The 20,800-nt window shown below is 37.1% G+C and overlaps 1 protein-coding gene across 1 annotated transcript in view; it reads right to left on the reverse strand.

The window, feature by feature from the left end:
• Nucleotides 1-2,247: 2,247 nt before the first annotated feature.
• LOC581979 (calcium uniporter protein, mitochondrial) overlaps nt 2,248-20,800 on the reverse strand; it is a 45,168-nt gene continuing 26,615 nt past the window's right edge. The window contains exons 5-8 of the mRNA XM_781956.5: nt 8,885-9,045; nt 7,728-7,931; nt 6,237-6,353; nt 2,248-3,622 (exon numbers count right to left, since the gene is read on the reverse strand). Of these exons, the coding sequence (XP_787049.3) occupies nt 3,527-3,622; nt 6,237-6,353; nt 7,728-7,931; nt 8,885-9,045 (578 nt within the window). The 3' untranslated portion in view covers nt 2,248-3,526. The remainder of the gene's footprint in view (nt 3,623-6,236; nt 6,354-7,727; nt 7,932-8,884; nt 9,046-20,800) is intronic.

A 20,800-nucleotide genomic window follows, 5' to 3' on the forward strand; every position in this document is an offset into this window, starting at 1 on the left:
TTCTTACTTTCACCTTTTTAGACGTTTAACATTCATTTAAATAGTTAAATACTACCACTAAAGCTTCACATCATTTAAATGGCACCAACTACTAAAGAATTACTATTATTGTGCTGGTTTATCGAATACATGTGATATGAAGGAAAAAAAGGGGAAATTCTATAATGTATATCAATCCAATCCAATAGCCGATCCTTGCCGTTACATCGTTTAGCATGTCTAGACAACTTTAATAACAGTAATAAATCAATTCAAAAAATTGTCAACCATTTTTCGCTGAACTGTATGGTGCCCTCTCTTGTTTAAATCTATATACAGCATGTCAATAACCAGAACTTCATGCAGGTAATATAGTTATTAAATTAAAACCAATGCTGGGAAGCAGAAATGTTTAGCAAAAAAATAGCTTACACCTGAATCTAATTTCCTTTGTTTAAACTTGACTCTTAACCATGCTTTAACCTAGCAGGTTAAAATCGTTAGAAATCGGCCTTTCTCTTAGATCTATATAGGCTTAAACAGATGCCTAAGTGTAAATCATTTGTTAGTACTGGTAGAAGCTGTCTGCAAAAAGAAATTTAATTAAATAAATGATTTCTCCCTCCCCAACCAATTACAACAAAACATAACATCACATAAAATTAATGTTTTTGTTAATAAAAGATTTTGTTGAAATTTTCAATGTATATTTCCCGTTACTTTTGTTTACCCGGTAGTAGCATCAAAATATTCATCCTTGTTAGGAAAGTTTTCATAAATCAGTCAGAAAAGAGAATTTATGATGCATGCAACTTAGTTGGTATTTATTAATTTGATATAAAATGGTTTATATTCAGTCATTTGATATAAAAGACATGAAGAAAATTATTTCTACTCTCATCATAAATACGAGTCGTTGTCATTCACTTTCTATCCATCTACATGTACATAATGAATTATATACAGACATACCTTGTATTAAAGGTATGTGCAGTGTTACGTGCAGAAAGACACTGTACTACTTGTTTTCCGACTTGTTTTTCTTCTTAATTATTATTTTTTGTTTCCTTCTCGTAATCACTACTTATCCCCTCGGTCTATACAGCCCATCAGACTTGCGCAATCCCAGTTGGCCGTTAGCCCATGAGACCGTCAGACCCACAAGACCAAAAATATTGATAAACTTTCAGAATAATTGACAAGACCAAAGCCTCCTGGGGGGGGGGGGGGGTGTTTCACAAAGATATAAGTCAAACTTAACTCTAAGTTGGACTTAAAAATTATGGAGAGCCATTTGTAGCCTTAAAATAAAACATATTCAAAAGCAAAAATTTAAGTATTTTAGACTTTCATAAATTCCACATCAAGAACATGAAATCTCCCAAGATGATAGAAAATATGAATGCTTTGAATCAACATTTTATGCCTTTTAAAATAACTTTTACCAAATATTTTCAAAGATGCTAATAGCTTTCCATAATTATTAAGTCCAACTTAGGATCTTTGTGAAACATCCACCTGGTCTATTTGACTTTTGAACCCTCAGATGAATCATTGGACGGTCAGAGAGACCACAAGTCCACAACTGCAGATCTCAAGGGTCACTGGTCTTTTGGCCTTGTACGAGCCATTGGTCAATAGATGCCTTACCCTCCAAGCTTACTTTGAGCTGGTTCAATATGGACACGGTCAAAAATATATTCTTAAAGGTACAATTTATCAATAGTGGAGGCTTAAAGAAGAAAAGTTTGACAAAAACCTATTAAAAGCATGCAGGAATAGACGGTAACAGTAGAGAAGTGAATATCAAAATGATGATTGGTATTTTGTTTGAAATACAAGATAAGTTTGTTAAACTCACTTGGAAAACTAGATATGGAGGAGGTGTATTCTCCTTCAACAAAACAAATAAGGAATTTCAAAGAAAATGTCTGATATGTTTGTCAAGCAGTTGAAGATTCCATCATGCGTCATCTTCCATTTTTCTGTTGAATAGTCGATAGTACCTGTTCTGAAATATCAATATCGTATTGCTTTAAAAAGTTTCACAAGAATGTAAATCCACAGATTGAAAATCTACACGTAGAGTTGTAAGATTCCTGCAGCCATCTCCTTGCACCATCTTTAAATGAAATTTAGGCAATTTATTAAATCTGACATATTCTATATATATACCTGCTAATAGATTATACATATGTAACAATAATTTCATCAGCAGCAATTAGATTTCTACTCACTCTGTTCTTTCCATACAAAGAATTTTTTTTCATTTTATACAAATTAATTACAAACCCTATTTTCCTATGTACATTTCCAAAACATGCATTTCATTGTGTAACTCAAGGGCTCTGCATGCATGCCTGTAATCAGAAATAAATCCTTTCTACACAAAACTTGTCCTGGATGCCTGCCTGAAGACTAGCTGGACATAGCAACAAATAAGTTAAGTGTTTGTTATCTATAGATTCATGCTGGCAATCAGAAATACATCTTTTCCACACGACACTTGTCCCGAATCATAAGCTTGCCTGAACATTGGCCGGACATAGCAACATATGAGCTGGGTGACTGTTATCTATGGATAGCTTTATCAAGACTGACAGGCAAATAGGAATACTTCAGTTAAAAGAGAAGACAACAACAACAAAATCTGAATTGGCTGAAAGGAAAGCTGCTATAAATCAACAAAAAACTTCTAAAATCAGATTACATATGAAAACAAAAATGCCTCTATAATTTGTTCTCTAAGTAGAAACTGCCATGGGAGGTAGTACACAATTTTTTTCTATCCTTTGCTTAATCTAAAATATAAATCATACAAATACACAAATCGTTCCCTGACTGTAACATTGGTTTCATAAACCACCCACATGTCTTTTGTAAACAACTAAAACGATTTCCTAACAATATGTGAGTACTCATGAAATAAAAAGGCAGCTGAAATTATGCTTATAAATTTAAATTAACTCTTTAATTTCAAAAAGCCAAATATTTACAATTAAAGCAAATACTACAGGGCATATTCAATACCACTCTAGCAGCATTTTTCATAATTTGTCTAATTTTTTTGATTTTACAGGAAAACTGACAAGCTCGTTTGCCTTTTTCAACTCTCCGCTAAATTTACAAACAACCAATACATGCCATTTTCATATCTGAAGTGCTCTGAACTTAAAAAAATGAATACTTTATTCAATAAAATTCAGTTGGTCTACTGATTATCTTTTCCCAATCTTTACCAAACACACATTATTACATAAAGTTAGTTATATCATGAGCCCAAAACAAGACGATCACCAAAGCTTTTCCCACACAATTAGAGCTAGCTTGTGATTATTTCCAAATTATTAACGTAAAACATCTACATGTAATATATGAAACTATAGAGACAAACAGGGCGGTATCCTTACTATTTCCCCCACCATGAAACTAATATTCTCTGGAGCAGTATTTCAAATCAACAGGCTGGAGAATCGTATGTAGATATTTATATGATATACATAATTTTGGTCTAGGGTACGATTAACTTGTGCGTTTCCATGGTAACTCAAAAGTCCTCTTCTTCTGCCTTTTCCCTGGGAGGAGGAGGGATGGGAAGGTTGATGGTCAAAGGATCACGTAGCCGCTGGAGGTCAGCATTCACCTGGAGTTAAAAAAAAACAATAATTCAAGATGCAAGGTTAAAACTTCAATGCTCGAAATTTGAGAGTCAAGACACACTTACCTGTATTCCTTCTTGTATCGGTAAATTGCCTTTGGTCTACACCCAGAACCGTCTACTTTCCACATAGTCTAATAATCATTTCGCCTACTTATCTATTGGTCTAATGAGCACTTAAATGTAATGACAATATCAACAAATTACTTAAAGGCCCACTGCACTAGCTACTCGCGCCTCTATATAACAAACAATGCATAATCGGTGACCATTGGTCCCCCATGATCCTCTTTTTCTTATGTTAATTGAGATCTGAGTTGATGAGATAACCACCTGTCCAGTGACCTTGCAGCGTGGTCTAATCCCTCCTGTTTACTAGTACTGATGAGCTTTAAGTAATATGCCAGTAATGAATACATATTAAATGACATAATTTTGAAGAGCATATTAACAAATATATTAAAGAAGGAGACACTCCTATCAAGCAAACACAAGTGTAAGGTATGTCTGTCATATGTACTTTAACTGAGCCTGGTTCTACTGTATAATGTGGAATCAATCAACAATGCAAGCATCAATTGCATTAAATATCTGGTTATCCTCTCTTTCTTGTGCAAAATCTTTTCTATAAAACCTGAAACGATATTACGGGGGAAGTGTCTCTGTTTTGGTTCCATTGCAGGAATTGATTCATTTGGTGCTCTTTGGCATACCAAGCAATTAGATCAGTTTACGATGCATTGATTTGCTTGCATAACTCAAAACCAACACAAGATACTTGGAATTTGATTGATGCCATAAATAATTAGCAGGGCCAGGCCTTCACAGTTTGATGGGTGCTGAGAGATAAAAAAGAGAATGTCTATCATAATTATCATTAGAGGTGGGTGGTATTGCCTTTCCCAAAACTTTCCAGAATATCATCATCTAACTACATGATTAGCACATCCTAAGTCTTTCAGAAAAATTATCATCCAGATAATCTGCACTTTCCCAAACTTTTGAGAACATTATTATCTGTATGATTTGGATTTCCTCAAAGATTATAGAATATTACTATCAATGTTATTTCTTTTATTTCTCAAAAATTTCGGGGAACATTATCATCATCATCTTTCTTGAACATCATGATTACATGTATATGTTGAGCTCTTTCTCCAAACATTAAGAACATTATCTTCCAAACAATTTGCACTTTTCCCAAAGCTTCTTTAAATAATGAGCTATTCTCTGAATCGTCCAGAAGTCATCATCCCAATGATTTGTACTTTCCATATCCTTCTATAACAGAAATATCCAGATGAATTTGAAATTGACAAATCTATGCTGCTGATGCCAATCACACAAGAGCAACACCCTTTAAAACCCCACTGCACTACATATAGCTACTTGCCCTCTTTATAGCAAACAATGCCTAAGCGGTGACCATTGATCCCCTATGGTCCCCTTTTTCTTATGTTAATTGAGAGCTGAGTTGATGAGATAACCACCTGTCAGTGACCATGCAGGGAGGTCTAATCCCTCCCGACCAAACAAGTGCAGAAAGGCTTTAAAATTCACTTGAAATATGTTCAAATCAGAATTCTTCTTTGCATTGTGAAGATCATCTGGAGAAAAATCTTGGAGCAACTGCGAGATCTGAAAACCACCTGTCAGTGACCATGCAGGGAGGTCTAATCCCTCCTGACCAAACAAGTGCAGAAAGGCTTTAAAATTCACTTGAAATATGTTCAAATCAGAATTCTTCTTTGCATTGTGAAGATCATCTGGAGAAAAATCTTGGAGCAACTGCGAGATCTGAAAGTGTGAACAGGAGTTCCCCCACACACCGCAAGCTGTCAATTGCCCGAATTGCACTATTGATTGTTCCAGCCTTGGCCAAGTCATCAGGAGAGATAATTAAATTTACTAGCCACATTGTGTCTCACTGCCACGGACAGGCGTTCATCAGATATCATTGCTGATGAAAGGTTGCGAAGACGTTATGGGGGTTGGCTCGAACTTCCTCGCATTGCCAGACTAATTATGGTTAGAATTGTGGTTTATTAGAGTTTATGCACCCTTTAATGTTTGCAATGTGACATAGAAGAAAATCTGTTCAATTTCAGAGTGGTTGTAATAACATCCTATGCACAGCATTAACAAAAAATCTGTTAAGAATGATATAGTGCTTCACAAGTTGTCTGGGAAATTTTGGGGGAATCCCCTGAAATTGTGTACATGGAGACAACATGGCAGAGAGAAGCATTTTCATGGAATTTGTGATATTTTGCTTATTACTTAAAACATTGTACCGGTACTGTGAAACCTAGCTATAAAGATCACCAAAGGGAGACAAGAAAAGTGGTCTTTACAGACAGGTTGTCTTTATGTACAGGTTCCTTTAGTACATGTTTCTACGAGAAACTATTTTCAAGGAAAACAAAAAATGTGGTCTTTGTAGACAGGTGGTTGCTTAACCAGGCTTGACTGTATTTGAGAATCACTTGGCAGATTCTATCAATTTACACTTCTGAAGATTTGGGGATACGTGCCGGGTTCTGTTAGTAGTATTTTGTTTTAATCAGTACCAGAAGTCGAAATATCTTTGGGCATTTACCTGAGCAACGTCGTGTTTGAGCTGGTTGTACTTCTCTAGATCCAGGCTTTTCCTCTTGGAGAACTTGTGAAACAGGACTAGGTACTTGCGATCCTTCGCATCGGGATAGAGGAATTCCTGTATTTGAAATATGAATGGACATCATGTACATGTAGATGTATGCTGATCTGTTTCTACGACACACCCTCCAGCAGTTGCTCCACAGTCATTATGTAACACTAACCAAATTCCTAATTGCTACCCTAATTGCTAGCCTAACTTGTATGCAGGTACCTTTGACGAAATGAAGCTCGGAGAAAGTGTCATCACAGGGCTCACAGGTTTATCACAACAGCATGGTGTTAATCAAATTTTAATGAGGAGAAGAAAGGAGGAGATGAACAAAAGAACAACAGGGGAATAATGTCATTCAGAAATACAGAGGAACCTTTCACAAAGTAGGCTCATTCATAGATTCCGGTTATTAAGTTCCTCTGTTAAATGCCTGACAGCTTAAAGTTTTGGTTCATGCTCACTTGCCCTTTGCGTCTGGTGGGTTTTCTTCAGTCTGACTGTGAAGTCTAAGGTGACTCCCGTGTATTGCAAACCCAATGCCAAATAAAGTGATAAACTCAGTAAATCGCCAATAAACCTAGTTTTTTAAAGGCAAACAGAGTTTATCTGTCAAAAACTTGTGTAGACATACAGGTGCATGTATTCCCTGTGGTTTTTATTTTTCTTAATATTAGTGCGTATGGATTCCTTATAACACATTTACATTGAAAACGTGGGTGGATTCCCATTTTTGTGTGTGTCACTTTGCGATATAATTCTAGCTCCTGGGATAATTAATAAGCCAATAACTGAAGTATCACAACGCCCTGGAAAATAGTGGGTTCCCCCCTAGAGCTTTAATTGCCACTTAAAAAAACCACTTGAAAATTGACTAAATGTATGTAGTAGGTGTCAGCAGCTATTGCAATTCCGCAGACGACAGGGACACAGTTATTTCCATGAGATGTTGATATCGCAATACTTAACACAGGTCATTTAGAATACCCGGTTGCATATACGTGATACCAGCTCATTTTTTTAAGCGTTGTTGAATTAATAACCTTACAACAAAAATTAATGAAAGTAAAACCCTTGTTAAAATTACCCTTGCTTACATGGTTAAGCAGGGATCCACATCTACTCTTTTTTAAAGGGGGTCTGGAGTGATCTTTTATGAGTTGGTATACATGTGCCCTATATGAAAATGTTCAAATTTTGGGCATCCAGACTTAGATGTGGGCGCCCATGTGTCCCGGCGATTGTTAATGCTGAGCCTTGGGTAAAGTGATGGGTTAAATTGTATACTTACTTCACTACTAACTATATACATGTACATGTAGTAGGCGTAGCTAACACTGACAGCCCAAAGAAGCATTAATCATTGGTAAAAGTGTATGGGTTAAAATCTTTCTGGCTCAAAACTGGGGATATTAGTTAGGGATTAAATGGCATACTCACTTGACGGGTAACTACGTAGTAGGAGTAGGCAGCGATTGCCGTTCCGTAGGTGACGAAGTAGGTGATAGGTTCTACGATATCCCAGGAGTACTCCCACCATGTCAGGCGGGCGAGAAGTCCAAACTGGACGGCCATGAAACCAAGACCACCCCAGACATAAGCATTGGTGTTCTTCTTGGCTTTCATATCAAGGTCCATTTTCAGCTGGAATTTAAAAAATTTGATATAATTTTTAACAGCAGAAGGTTTCTAGATCATCTGTTGCATCTTTAATTACTTGGACAGTGTATGTATGCAAAAAGTGTTTTCTTATATGCCATTATATTAATCTTCTCATGCAACCCCCAACACTTGTCTTTCCTTGTGCTCATATTTATTATGAAATTCTATCATTCAAATTTCAATTGGTATTCCAATACATTGTAAAACTTTGGCTTTCACATTGAGGGGAGGGGGGGGGGGGGGGGTTGAACCCCATTGCAGTGATACACCTGCATATCCTTATCAGTTACACTGGCAGAGACTAGAGAGCTAAGTTCGCTTATCCCTCTCAGGCACAGAAGATGTCAAATGAATAATTTTAAGGGGAAAAAAAAATGTTTTAAATTCTGGGATCCACATAAAAGGTTACTGCATTGACAGATTAACCCCAAGAGGATCCACAATGTAGACCATACGATGCAATTTTTTTAATTCAATCTATTTTTATTTAGTGATCAGTACCCTTTAAAGCCTGTCTGCACTACTTGTAGCTACTTGCTCCCTCTATATAGAAAACGATGCCTAAGCGGTACCTGTTGGTCCCCCATGATCCCCTTTTTCTTATGTTAATTGAGAGCTGATTTGATGAGATAGCCACCTGTCAGTGACCATGCTGTGTGGTCTAATCCCTCCTGGCCAAACTAGTGCAGACTTAAGCTCAAACTCCGGGCTCTGTTAAAGGCTCACAGCTCTTCTCCCTATTTCTTTCTATCTTACCCATTCTAAAGGATCCAGCTCTTCCTGGAGTACTGCATTGATAGATAACCCAAAGAGGATAGACCATTAAATACAATTTTTAATTTCATCTCTTTATTTTGGGGTGATCAGTCTCCTTTCAGCTCAAACTCGAGGCTGTGTAAGGTTCACAACTCTTCTCCTTTTTTCTTTCTTCTTACCCGTTCTAAAGGATCCAGCTCTTCCTGGAGTAGCTCCAGCTTGCCTCTCAAGACCTTCTCCTTCTCCAGCTGATGCTCCTCCACATGGAGGGTGGAGTAGAGCTGGTAGATCATGGATTTGACATCATCCAGAGTCTTGGCATCCTCACTTATGAGTTTATCTGGACAATGAAAATAAATGATAATAATATGGTTATTTATATAGTGCCGGTATCTGTCAGGTTCTGATGCTCATGGCGCTATACATGTATTACCCTGGTCGTAGCCGAGCTGCCAAAGTAACTAGCGCTCAAGCATATCAGGTACCGGTACCCATTAACCCCCTGTCCACACACAACATTTTCCGTGATTAGCTATACCGTTTCGCAATAGTGATACCGTTTCGCGATAGTTTTATGATGAAATTGTGTGTGTGGACGCTCACTAACGATACGTCGTATAACGAAACGCAGGTTTGGGCATCGTTTCGAACTGAAACTCAATAAAAAATCACGCCTAATCACGGAAAATGTTGTGTGTGGACAGGGGGAGTGTAACTAGTGTAACTAACTGGGCGGGGCTTAACGTGACCTCGAGCGAAAGTAGACCAGACTGTAGAGTTTCAGGATTACTTTCTGCTGTTTATGGACATCCTTGAATTTTTACGATGATTATTTATATGACGTTTCTTGTGTGTGGACTCTTTGAAATTTATACTATGATTCTTTATTGAAATTTATACTATGATTCTTTATACGACTTTTCGTTATAGAGTTTCGGGATAAATTGTTTTGTGTGTGGACACGCTGTTACACTTGGGTGGAGAGTGGCAAATGTAGATTAACGTCTTGCCAAAGGACATTAGTGCCGCCGCGGGAATGAACCCCGTGCCTTGTGATCTGCAGTCGGGTGACTTATCCACTAGTCCACATTGAAAGTGATTTACAAAGAGTTAGGAGACAATTGATCATTTTAATGATTCCAATTCAAAGGAAACTCAACACTAATAGTCTGGAACCCCAAAGTTCCATTACATAGTAGGCTTTTAGTAGAGCTGGTAGATCATGGACTATAGGGTTTTAAAAATATGAGTTTACCTGGGAAATGAAAACAGGTGTAATACGTTGAAAGCGATAGGCAAAGCTCAATGAGGCACATCATTTAAATAAAGATGTTCATGCATGGGTATAGTCATTCGTGAAGTAGGCACTTGGCGAACACTAAGCCAACGAGTATTACTCTCCCATACGGACGTACGCATAAAAGGACACTAGTATGCTCATTGTGCTGCCCTCTATATACCCATGCATGAGTAACTTTAAATGATTTATATTTAAAGATTGCGATGCAACAGGTCTGTAACCCTATAAATTTAATTTAATGAAGGGGTTTTTAAAGATTAGGCTTTTATCCTCCTCTAAAAGGATGAAAACAGTGATACATCTTAGACTTACTGTTAAGATGAAGGGGGAGATGTAGAAATGAGAAAACACAAAGTCAAATAGTCTCCCTTGCCACCTGCAAATCAGGGTTCTCTGGTTTGGAAAACCACACAGAATGCAAGGAGCCCATTTGTAATGATTGACTGGCGACAAATGACCACACTGTTTTCATAATACCTTGTGGTGTGATAGGAGAGAATATAATATATATGACACTGTCCTATCAACTATCTCCTTGTTTGTAGACTGATTTCCTTTCTAAACCCCTCAAAATAAGTATGGTAACTCAGGTTTGATCAAGTATATATCACTTGTCATGGGATTTTTATCGCTTTGTTTTGTAATTAGTATCATTATAAGGTATATTCATTTCTCTTTAAAATATGCCATATTTGTTATGATTTTGCAGCCATTGAGTGAGCAGAACATCAGAATAAGGGGCAGGGCCATAAGTGAAAAGTTGTAAAATGCACTGGCAACCACTGGTATTGTTATGCAAAGCAGGTATAGCAGCCCCACAGTCTTCAAAGGAAGAAGAATGCACAACCCAACTATACCAGCAGAAGTAATGCACATTCCATGACTGAAAAGTCATAACAAACTATTTTGACAGCTCTATTTACTATGTGGTGTGAATGCTCTTTTTGTTTGTTTTTGTTTGTTTATTTGGTTTATATTTTATTTAGTGGTATTTTTCAGACAATGCTCCAGGTATTGGCAAAAAGTAATGTCTGCCTGTCTATAAAAGTACCATGCATATTTCCTATTGGTGATGTTGTGATATGCATTTATAAGGTCTACGAAATTACAGATGACTAATAAGGAAGCAAGTAAAATATTCCAGTTTTAATTAGCACATATTTCCAAGAATTGTGAGTTAAGGAAATGACCCAATTTTCCTAATCAGGTAATCACACAGGTCTCCTTGCCTAGCTCCTATATCTTGGCATGATTTCTGTTTCCAATGTATTTCCTCATAAATGTATTGTATAAATCATTTTATATTTTTTACATTGCTCCCAGCACTGTATTCTACAGAAAATGCAAACAAACCATATTGATAGCTTCATAACGTTAAGATTTGGTTTAATTTAGTCAGATCTATTTTAAAACGCATCTAAGGCTTTATACATACATGTACATATATGAAGCAAACTACATATAATCGTTTTTCGTAATTTGTCAGTTATCCAATGCTTTTTTCAGCAATTTTGTAATACAAGACAACATCGTGAAGAAAAAAACAACAACAACAAAACCCAGATAACCCTCGGTCTATTAACCTCTCTAGTGCAATAAAAGATGACGAAGAGGGACAGTGGAGGGAGAAGGGGGGGGGGAATCTTTTGATGTTTTTTTTTTTTATTATAGTGAATAAAAGGAACAAAATAGGGTCTGCATGCATGATTCCTGGGTTGACTACCCACAGATATGTATGGAATGGCATAGGCCTAGCTATGGAGGAGTGATTCTTCATTGCCCACGTTCAGAGCTACACTGTATACAGTGCGTCCCCCAAAAAATATCACTCTCAATTCCGTAAGCTCCAAAGGATTTACCTCTCACAAATTGGAAGGCTAATTCCTGTGCAACCTAATTTTCATACCCTTTACCAAAGTGAGCAGTGCTCACCAAGCATGAATTATGTTCAGACTTTTTGGTGTCATATGAAAGTTGAGTTTATGAGCTTTCCAAACATATAAAACTTTTCCCCCAGAATCATATATTTTTTTATTTGGCAGCCATTTCAAAAGTGTATAGTTTTTTGGGGGACACATTGTAGTATAGTGATGACTGATAACTTCACATCAATTAACAATAGGCCATTTTTGAAATATAATCAAATTTAATGCACTTAAGTCTTTGTTAAGTGCCCTCATTTTTACAAATGATTTCATTTACCTGTTACATAAAATGTATTTCAATACCGGTAGTCAGAATACAAATTGCATTAGTTGCTGCTAGGAAGGACATAAATGATGGCTTGCGCTATCTAACAACATGCCATGTACATTGTATGCAATTCGCATTCTCGCCATCGTAATACAATCATTTGTAACAAATAAACGAAATAATTTGTAATGAGGCACTTACATTTTAACAAAGATTTATGCATTAAATTTGATTACATTATGAAAATGGCCTATTAGCAGAATCAGCATAGAGCATACTGCATATTGGATTTGTAAATATATCTGAACAAATTGCCTTAGATAAAGTTAGAAGGCAGAGAGCAAGACTCCACACTAACTTCATGTGAAAGGGGGTATAGCTTGAGATTTTATGAATCTGTTTGCAAGAGTAGGGGGAAACCCCAGTGTAGTGGTCTCCCTGCACACACCCCCAGTATAATACGATAATACTCTGTAAAGAGGTCTGTACTCAAAAGGAAGAAGAAGAAGAAGAAGAAGAAGAAGAAGAAGAAGAAGAAGAAGAAGAAGAAGAAGAAGAAGAAGAAGAAGAGGAAGAGGAAGAAGAAGAAGAAGAAGAAGAAGAAGAAGAAGAAGAAGAAGAAGAAGAAGAAGAAGAAGAAGAAGAAGAAGAAGAAGAAGAAGAAGAAGATCCCTATGTAAATATTTGATTTGATTTTTATTTATTTATTTATTTTATTATTATTATTATTAGGTGGGCTGTATCTAATACAGACCACCTTATAATTTTGTTAAAACTGCCTTTATTATTATTATTATTTATTTATTATTTATTTTTCTTATTTCGACCCACTTTTTTGTGTTCAAGATAATTTGAAAATGGCTCAATCAAATATCTTAAAATTTAACACACATATGTATAGGCATATTCACAAAACACAGCAAATTTTTCGACCTTGACCTTGACTGATGACGTCATCTAGGCGCCATTTTGTGAAAAATTTTGAAAATCAACTTATGATCATATCTTCATAACCAAAAGTAATATCTCATTCATATTTATCATGATCAAGGTCAATATCAGTCCGGTCAAATTCAGGTCAAAAAACGCGCGCGTGCGCGTACGTCCGCGCGTCATTACGCGCGCAAAAATTTTAAATGCTCGAAATCGTCTTAAATTTTTTTTGCATACGTTTCAGGTCATTTTAAGCATTTTATAAAAAATCGCGCGCACAAGCATGCGCGCGCGTTTTCGCACGTTACACCATTACACAACATAGAATCGCCATTTTTTTTTCTTTCATGATATTTCTCATATTTTTTCGAGGAATTTGATACCATGTTTATCTCTTTATGTCCATTAACAACAAGATGAGCGTCAATTCAAGAAAAATGCCCGTGCGCGCGAGCTCTTTTAATACATAGCATATATGGGCAAAAACATGCCTATATACAAAATCCATTATAGCTCTTTGGAATGAACCGTGACCTTCAATTTTTTTCATATTTAGATAGAGTGTGAGTCGAAGATATGATTCCATGTCTCATTTGGCCATTAAGTGTATCGTGACATCATCATAATGGCCTTGGATCTCAAAATACGAATTTGCATATTATGAAGTCAGCATATTTATGTAAAATTGATTGTATCTCTGTAAATATTTATCGATTTTCTTCCAAATTTCGATATGATGTAGCTTAGACAATTTTCTACAAGCTCAGTCATCACCATTTTTCATTTTGATGACGTCATCATAGTGAAAATTACGATTAAAGGGCACATATCAGAAATGTCCTAAGTAGCGTGTTATGCCTATTGAAGGTGAATTTCGTACATCTTTAATCTACATGACATTGTTTTTTTAGCAGTATCTCGCTTATTTTTGCTCTATTTTGTCTCAAAGTTCAGTTTGACCAGCCCACCTATACTTGTTCCAAACAAGTATTATATGTCTAGTTATTATTTATTTTTTTGTGGGGGGGGGGGGGGGGGGGGGAGGGGGTCTGGACCTAGATTTTGGGGGTACATGTGTCCTAGGCCCGTGCAAGGGTTGAACAACGCAGAAAGTCATGGGACAAACTATGACTGAAGTACCGGTATGCAGACTTTCTTTGCTATAAAAGGTTCTTCAAATTGGCCCATTTACATTGCAGAAAAAAGAAACATTTGAATAAAATAAAATAAATGAGAACCACCATGTTCACTACTGGAGAAACCCCAAAGTCCATTGGTGTTTGCTAATTCTGATTTTGAGGTGAGTTGTGCAAATGCACGACTTGTCACTGCTTTGCATGCGAAAGCAAGGAGAGTCACATCAGCAAAAACCACACTAATTCATCGATGTTTTGAGAGCAAGCATTAATTCTGCAAAAACCAGCGGGTTATTCAATTCAGGTTTTTTTGTGTGTTTATGGGAAATTGCCTAGCAACTGCCGGCAAAATTGCAGAATGTGGACAAAATGATGGGTTTTAGTTGCAGTGTAAATGCAATTAATGTATACATGTAATGTAAGCACTTTATCTGGCTTGCTTCTCAGGTCTTCAAAAGGTGTGTAGGGTTGAATTTCAGGAAATGTTGATATTCCTGTTTGAGCAAACAAGGAGGTAATAACTTCATATATTAAAAATGACATGTTCACATTAAAGAGATGATCAAAGTCTACTCTCCTATGCATTGCCATCAAAGCTAGGTTCTGCCTTACTATAATATGTGTGCATTAATTTGTCCATTTTCCCAAATCTTCTAAAGGGAGTGGGGTTGAAAATTGCGGAGATATCTCATTTCTGTTTTGAGCAACAAATCAGGGAATAAATTCAAAAGAAATGACAAGCTCTCAGAAGATGAGTAAAGGTTGATGATAAGTTCTACGAAACAAGCCTTCACTCTCTCCAATCTCGAAATAAAATGACCGCACAAATTTCCTGATCTGAAATGACAAGCACACATTAGGGAAATGATGAAAGCTATATGGATACTGACAAGTAATACATATTAAACAAAAGCTTCACTCTTTGTTACTGTACAACGACAAGAGCACCATGAAATTTCCCGATATAAAATTCCAATGCTCCCATTAAGGAGATGATTAAGGTTACATGACATGTACATAAATGTACATGTACTGATAAGTACTACATGACAAAACCTTCACTCTCCTCTGTCAAAGAAATGATGCAACCGTAACAAATTTCCTAAGTGGGCTGCCCTCGAATCCATTTCCCAATTCCAAGATGTTGCCAGAGTCCTAATGGCGGCTACAGGCACATTAGTGGTGGGAATCCACTCAGTCGTTTCCAGACAAGGACATGGAAGCCTATCCAGGTGACAGCCATAAGGGCACTAACTCTATAAAAATGACAAGACTGTATGTCCTTCTTGCTTTTACATGTTGTTCATGTAACAGATCTGATAAAACATCTACAGGTACACATGTATCTACAACGACATACGAGCTGAAGTCTGAACTTCCATCAAACGAAAGCTAGCGCTTCATCAACTCTATTTAAAGTGATGTGTGAATCAATGCCCTTCTGGCTCTCAGCAGATCTACACATACATATTTAATGGACTGAACCTTCATTTAAAGCCGGTCTGTACTAGTTTGGTCAGGAGGGATTAGACCACCCAGTGTGGTCACTGACAGGTGGCTATCTCATCAACTCAGCTCTCAATTAATATAAGAAAAAGAGGATCATGGGGGACTAATAGGCACCGATTAGGCAATGTTTTCTATATAGAGGGAGCAAGTACTTGTAGCTAAAAGTAGTACAGTGGGGCTTAAAGGTACTATGTCCCATTTGCAGGCCAAAAAAATGAAAAAGTTAAATTTCAACTGCATTTGAAAGATAATACTAATTTAGAACTTCCCTAAAAAAGGTGGGGCTTGAAAATGTCTTCAAGTGGGAAAATAACGACTATTAGTTGTCAAATCGACTTTAGGGCTATAGAGCCCAAAAGTAATAGTCTTGATTTTCAGACAATTGTACCAAATGGTCATACGTTTTATGCTGCGCAAAGATTCAATCAGTTTAATCTTGGCCATCACAAGAAGTGGGTAATTGATGTAGACAAATGCTCATGTACCCTTTACAACTCTTTTCATGTATATATGTTATTACCAAAGAAGAAAAAAAGCCAGTCAGTCACTCAATAGTGTCTGACAGTCAAGTCTAGCAAGTAAACAGGTTTCCTTGCATAATTTGAATATGAGGACACTGCTAACGTTTAAATTTCACAGATAGGACATACATGACATAGTCATAATTCCTGCAAAGTTCTACAGAATTTGAGGTTGGCTGCAAAAGGGACATAGTACCTTTAAGAGAGAGCCATATTAAGAAATGAGTTAATGCCCTTCTTCACGGCAGTCATAATGGAATGCACTTCTATCAAAAGACTCGGAACGGTCTCAAATCTATCACACGTATGCGAAATGATATGATCAATAATGCCCTTGTCGCCCCCAGCAGATCTGACAAAGCATCCATCGATATAATGGACTGAAAGGACCATTAAATGAAAGCCAAAAGGACATAAAATCTATTCAATATTATATGAATAGTTCCCTTCTTGCTATCAGCTGATCTGATTCAAAACAGCCATCTACAGTGTATATTGTATACATAATGCACTGCACTTCTTAAAATAGGTGGAATATGGTATAAATAATGCCTTAGTTTGTAAGTCTCGGCAGAACTGATATGTGCAGACATATATAAATGGACATTGTATAATGGACTTTCCTCCATCAACCTAGAATTGGAGGCTGTTCACACCGCAATGAGATGAGCGCGGTCTATCGTAGCACCCCCTTTTTTCTAGCGCGCGCTAGACCGCGCTATCTCTCGTGGACCACCCCCAAGAGGTGCTCCAGTGGCACGCCGTTTTGGCTCGCCGTGGCTCGCTGTTGGGCGGACCGAAACGACGTTGTACCTTCCAAACCGCAGAGATAGCGCGGTCTAGCGCACGCTATCTCTGCCGGTGTGAACAGCCTCTAAGCGCCTCAACTCGATGCAAATGTTATGAGTGTACATCTGTCGGGCTCTAGGCATATATGATAAATCAGACGTCTACAATGTATATATAATGGAATCAAAATGGACAGGACTTTCATCAACTACAAGCAAGTCTGCAAGAAGCGCACTACCTAGATGCCAAACCATTTTAAATTACCCCCTTGCGACTTCCAACAGAACTGATAAGACAGCCATCATCTAGGTCCTACATAATGGATTCTACTTCTATCACCTGAGAATCGAAAAGGCATTAACTCAAAAACTCAAATCAAAATGATAGGAATAACGTCCTTCTGGCTCTCCTTGCAGATTAAAGGCCATCACCATAATGGACTTCTAGCTTCCATCAACAATAATGGCTCTTGAATAATTCCATCATCTTCTCTGTCTCAAATGACGGTGTCGTTGAGACTATTATTCATATGAAACATTATCTCATCAGGCAGTTTAATACGTGTGCCTCTCCAAGCCAACCGTGCCTGGCAGTCGTGCGCCGTGGGTATTGACAAAGCAATGTGGCGTCGAAAGGCAGCTTGGCAGGTTTAAAAGGATAGTTGAGTTCTTGTTTCACACCGCAAATGCCTTCAAAGTGCATGGTTATTGCTCTTTTTCTTATTCATGACATTTCTAGTGCTGTATTAGGACCAAAAACTCAAATATCCCTTTAAAGGTAGAGTTGATTAAGGGACACTGTCAAAAATGTGCTCTACTGATGATGATCATGTAGATTACTTATATATAAGAATCCTCTTACTGTCTTCATATGAAACATTATCTCATCAGGCAGTTTAATGTGTGTGCCTTTCCAAGCCAACGGTGCCTGGCAGTCGTGCGCCGTGGGTATTGACAATGCAATGTGGCGTCCAACAGCACAGGACAGGTTTAAAGGTAGAGTTGATCAAGGGACACTGTCAAAAATTTGCTCTCAACTGATGATGATGATGTAGATTGTTATATAAAAGAATCCTCATACTGTCTGACAACAGTTGGGTTGAAAGGCATTAAATGGACATTCAACCTTGACAGCAAACTTCTCTTGAAGAAAGCAGGAAAATCATAGAAGCATACTGGTGAAAATTTGAATAAAATTGGACAAAAAGAAGAAAGTTAAAATAAAAAAAAATTGGCAATCACTACAATGTATATGTACACTGTAGGTATGGCCTCTTCAAATGGACTGAGTCAATAATGTCTCTCTGATGTTGTGGAAGAAAACTTTTCTATTCGTTTCAACACACAAAATGACAAAAAAACAAATATCCCCGAAAATGTATGTCTCGGGAAGGTCTTTTCTTTTAAAGGGATCGTTTAACAATGTTAAATCTGAGATACACGGCCCTACGTGTTAACAGTGTCTGTGATATGGTGTAATATTGAAGCCCTAAAAAAAATTGCGCTTCAAAATGATCAAGAAGTGCCTCAAAAAAATAAAAATCCTTGAGTGGCCGGTTTTACCATACTCGTTTTCCCCAATAGACTGTAGTGTTATGAAAACCGTCAGGCGAACGGTTTTCAAAATTTGTAATTCCAATCATAAATATCTTGATAATCAGACAGGCGATCGGCTTGTAAAAGTCATGGGGTTCCTGACTGACCTAAAGGTTTATAATTATCATTGCATCATGAGCTAAATCCTGAATTTTGAGTCAGAATCTGAGACAAAGTTACCGGATCCCTTTAAGAGGACCTTTGGTAATATAATAATAATAATAATAATAGTCATTTGTATAGCGCCGTCTATCTAGACAATGCTATTCCATAATATATTTTGAGCAGTGCCCCAAGAGTGAAGGCACTCAGGAGAAAAGCAGAAAGAAGTGATATATTTGTTCACGACAAATGGGAGAGTAATCCGTCACTACGTCGCAATCCACTAACAAAATTGTCAATTTGAGGTTCGCATACATGTAGCTGTAGTGATCTGACATTTTAAGCATTCATAACCATCTTACTATCAGTCTGATTTATTTGAAGCTTTTGCCATTCGGTTTCTCTATTTTAATTCTACTTCCATTCAATTGAAGTGATTTTAAGGGTTGGATTGTCCTTTAGCTCTCTCAAACAATTCAGGAATGAGAGGTGCCTGACTCTCAGCAGGTAATTTGAGGCATTGTTCAAAAATTATTTAGTAAACACATCTACAAAAACCATATTGACTGAAAAGCACCACAAGTAGCCACATATGAGGCGGTGTCACACAGAGGCCAAAAGTCTGGATTTTAGTTATCCAGATTTTAGTTATCCTCTTAATTGCTGTCTGTCATCAATTATCCCATTAAAAATCCTCTAACGAAGCAAGAAAATTCTCCCTTGAAAGGATTTTTTAAGGGATTTTTCTGTGTAACACTGCCTATAGAATAACTACATGTATCAGACTATCAGTATCATTGTCCTAAAGGATGGTGAAATGTACCTTTGAATTTCCTTTCTTATTCCTCAGCTAAAAGTAATTACACATTTTCTTTCATATTCATTTGGTAGAGTTCATTCAATTTAGTGTTAAGTGGTCTCTGTAAATTTGCAACATAGTCATTTTCTGAAAGTAATTTTCCAGTCGGCTGCTGCAGACAGGTGTCTGCAAATAAAGAAAGTTGTGATCCTTCATGTATTTTCTTTTCATTCTTCCCCTTCCATTGTCACTGCTTGAGATTATCCTAGATCACACTTGAAGTCACAAAGATTTAAAGAGGGAGAAGGAAAAAAAAAAATTGATTACTAACAGGATATTTGCTCAGTGCAGCCAGACAAAGAATAAAAACACATACAGATATTCATGCCTCGGGATATATTAATGCTGTGAGGCAAAGTCCTGAACCTTATTACATTTAAACCTCCCTTCTCATTGCTTGAGATCATCCTACAATGTAGATTACATTTGAAGTCACATAGATTTAAAGAGAAGAAAATCAATTCTCACAGGATATTTGTTCAGTGCAGCCAGACAAAGAATAAACACACATACAGATATTCATGCCTCGGGATATATTAATGCTGTGAGGCAAAGTCCTGAACCTTATTACATTTAAATCTGGCACCCTGACTCAATTTCGTGGCTGCCTGCTCAAGTAAATTCACCACCTCGGTGTGTGTTTTTCCCAGCTCAGAAACCCTAGATGCTTAAGCCCTGGAGTACAGATGCAGAGATGCTTATCAAGGAAAACACTGAAGCCATCACTGCATGCGGTTGCAGCATCTCAAAAGTCTTCCGAATAACTCCTTGCAAGCACATGCACTGCAGAGAAGTACGGAAGCAGTGTGTGACCCATGGGCGCTCCAACACAAACTCCAACAACCATTACTTCAGGCTTCATTTTATCAAAGAATTAGGGTTAGGGTTTTAAGTGGTGTTTAGCTTTAGTTTTAGGGTAAAAGGTAAACAGGAAGAAAATAAAAATTATAAAAGAAGTGGTGATGGTAATAATAAATAATTACCAATTTACTTATAAATGCAAAATATACCTGATTCTATTTGACCTTCTAAATGCCCTATAAAATCCATGTAGAAAATAATGAGACCAAAAGTCGGAAAAATATATTTTAAAGAGATATATATATGAGGAACGTTTGGAATTTCCTGTGCACTGTAAGAATACACTGTGCAGCTAGA

The sequence above is a fragment of the Strongylocentrotus purpuratus genome, unplaced genomic scaffold, assembly GCF_000002235.5.
Source record: "Strongylocentrotus purpuratus isolate Spur 01 unplaced genomic scaffold, Spur_5.0 spur5_scaffold_10, whole genome shotgun sequence".
Lineage (NCBI taxonomy): Eukaryota > Metazoa > Echinodermata > Echinoidea > Camarodonta > Strongylocentrotidae > Strongylocentrotus > Strongylocentrotus purpuratus.